The sequence below is a fragment of the Hoplias malabaricus genome, chromosome 1 (genome assembly GCF_029633855.1).
Source record: "Hoplias malabaricus isolate fHopMal1 chromosome 1, fHopMal1.hap1, whole genome shotgun sequence".
In the NCBI taxonomy this organism is placed as follows: domain Eukaryota; kingdom Metazoa; phylum Chordata; class Actinopteri; order Characiformes; family Erythrinidae; genus Hoplias; species Hoplias malabaricus.
This window is the reverse complement of record NC_089800.1, coordinates 90,156,271-90,158,770: the sequence shown is the minus strand read 5'-3', so window position 1 is coordinate 90,158,770 and position 2,500 is coordinate 90,156,271. Positions and strand designations below refer to the sequence as shown.

Genomic DNA, 2,500 nt, shown 5'->3' with positions numbered 1-2,500 from the left:
GAGTCCTGAGACACAGCGGCAGACACCGCGGGGTGTTCTCTGTGTCGTCTGTGAAATGACTTCAGAGCATGGTACAGAGTCGTCTGAGCAGAGAGAGAGCGGCCAAAAGGACGACTCCACATCCTTTCAGACCCACGGGGCTGTGCAGTGTGTGTTTGACTTGTGCTGTGTGTGTGTGTGAGATGAGAGGGTTAATGAATTTACACTGTGGTGTGTGTGTGTGTGTGTGTGTGCAGGGTGCGCTGGGTAAAGTCCAGAGGAACAGTGTGGTCAGTGAGAGACGTCAGCAGAATCAGAGGGCGTCAGAGCGTCTGAATACTTCAGGTGAGTCTCCTTTACCTGTAGCACCCCTCATCACCTGCTGAATCACCTGGGCATTACAGGGTTAACATTATTACACAACCATCACAAAGTCAAACAGCAGAGAAGCAGGTGTGTGTGTGTGTGTGTGTGTGTGTGTGTCAGTAATGTTTCTGAGCGCTGAGTCAGACGTACAGTCTTTAGTTGTGACATCGGCTGAAGCCTGTTCCCGTCGTGTGGAGCAGAGGAGTCTGGGGGGGGTCGAGTGGGATGTACTGGAGGAGCCGGGGTTATGTGCAGTGTGTTGACACGGCGGGGACTGACAGGTGAGGGCTGTGTAAATGAGTGTGAAGCAGTGAGTACAGTGTGGAGTGAGTTCTAAAGGGAAGAACAGAATGGTGCCGAGCATCAAGCTTCTGAAGAGAACTGTTACACGGGTCTCCACCGTCAAACAGAGGAAGACGAGTCAAACACACGGGTCCTGGACCTGAACACGATAATGTTCTGTAAGTTGTGACCCGCTCCTTTGGTAAAATGGGTTTATTTTTCCTGCCCTTCGCCCAAACCACATAATCTTTAGCTTAGAGGTGTTTAATGATAAACTCGCAGTGGAGAAGGCGGAGGAATGGATCTCGGAGTGTAGAGAGTTCTCAGGACTGTCTCATCTCTGTAGAAGTGAATAAGAGAATTACTGCGGGACGTTGGTGATTTACAGGAAAGACACAGCTGTGGTTTTGTTTGCCGTGAACTGGATCAGTACCTGGAAGAAGGTGACGGTGTTCACTTGTATTTAATGAATGCTTTGGAGCCTTCCCTGCCGTTTTACAGTCCAGGGGAAACGAACGAAAGGTAACTCGACCAAACACTCATCTCTGTAATTAAACCATCCCCAGAACATCACAGCGCCACATGCCCCCTGTCCTCACTGACGGCTTCCTGAGGACTACGTCGAACCCGACACCCAGCGTCGTTCACACACAGCGCAAACACACTCATCTGATCAGAGAACGTCAGCAGTTAGCGCTCTCCTGAATTTAGAGTCAGTTCCACCTTAAGTAATGTAACTGTAACAGCAACAACGTCACACTGCGTCCTCGAGACGGACTATACCCCGTTCACTCCTGGACTTTGTGCTGACCGCGTACAATCGGACCGCCCAGGACACAGGTTAATGCCGGTTTGAGTGGGGTGTTTGTGAGCAGAAGTGAGAGAAGGGCTCTTGTGTTCTGCTCAGGTCCATGTGTTCATGGCGTGCAGTTCCCTGCAGAGGTTCTTTCAGAAATTCCCTACAGCGCACTTTACCTGACTTACCGTTTACTTCCCTCAGCGGCTAGCGTCGCTGCGGCATTTCAGCGCAGTGGATTCTGCTCCTCACACATTTATGGTGATTTTAATTATTTTTGTTCTGGGAGAGGAGGGAAATAGACGGGAGCTGTGCGCGCGGCGCATCATGGGTTTGTCATCGCGGCTGAGGAACGCTTCAATGCTGCCTTTAAATTCAACCAAAGTTTTACGGTAGGCAGCGTATTTGAAGTGTTTAAGAGGTGGGACAGCCCACGTGTCAGGAGCGTGCTCACTGTGACCAAAAATGCTCTCTATATCCCCCTCTAGAGATTCTCCAGAGTTCCTGTGTGAACGAGGCTCCTGTCGAACGCTCAGTAGGTTTTGAGACAGATCTGTTGATTGCTAAGGCCCTGCAGTGACTTCTAGAAGTTGTTCTTGTCTGAAAGCCGTGAATCACGGCAGCGTTCCCTGTCCATCAGGTTCGTCTTTCGGCCACAGCTCTGAGGACAGTTTCCTGTAGACTGGTGGTTGTGCTGCTGCTGATTGACACGAGTGACCGCTCACTTCCACACACCTTTGGAGCCCAAATATAATCACTTTCATGATATTATCACGAGACTTTCACTGCACTGCACCACCTCTTCTCATTCTATGACTCCCTTCTCACACTCCGCAGGTGTTTACAGCCCAGTCACCCACCTGCAGCACCCCCTGCAGGAGCCTGAAGTTACAACTACCTCAAACACAGAAAGTGACTAATTAACATTGTGGGGAAACACAGACTCCGTCACAGAGATTTAAGATTAAAGTTATTAACTTTAAAAGGAGCGGACATTGGCTGTAAACAGTGACAAGGTCAGTTTCAGATCGGATCTGTGAAGTGTGTGAAGTGCGTGAAGTGCGTGTCCAGCGCTCT

At 50.0% G+C, this 2,500-nt stretch overlaps 1 protein-coding gene across 1 annotated transcript in view; it reads left to right on the top strand.

Annotated features, from left to right (window-relative positions):
• cnsta (consortin, connexin sorting protein a) overlaps positions 1-2,500 on the top strand; it is a 26,078-nt gene that overhangs the window by 9,719 nt on the left and 13,859 nt on the right. The window contains exon 9 of the mRNA XM_066658208.1: positions 237-324. Coding sequence (XP_066514305.1) covers positions 237-324 — 88 coding nt within the window. The remainder of the gene's footprint in view (positions 1-236; positions 325-2,500) is intronic.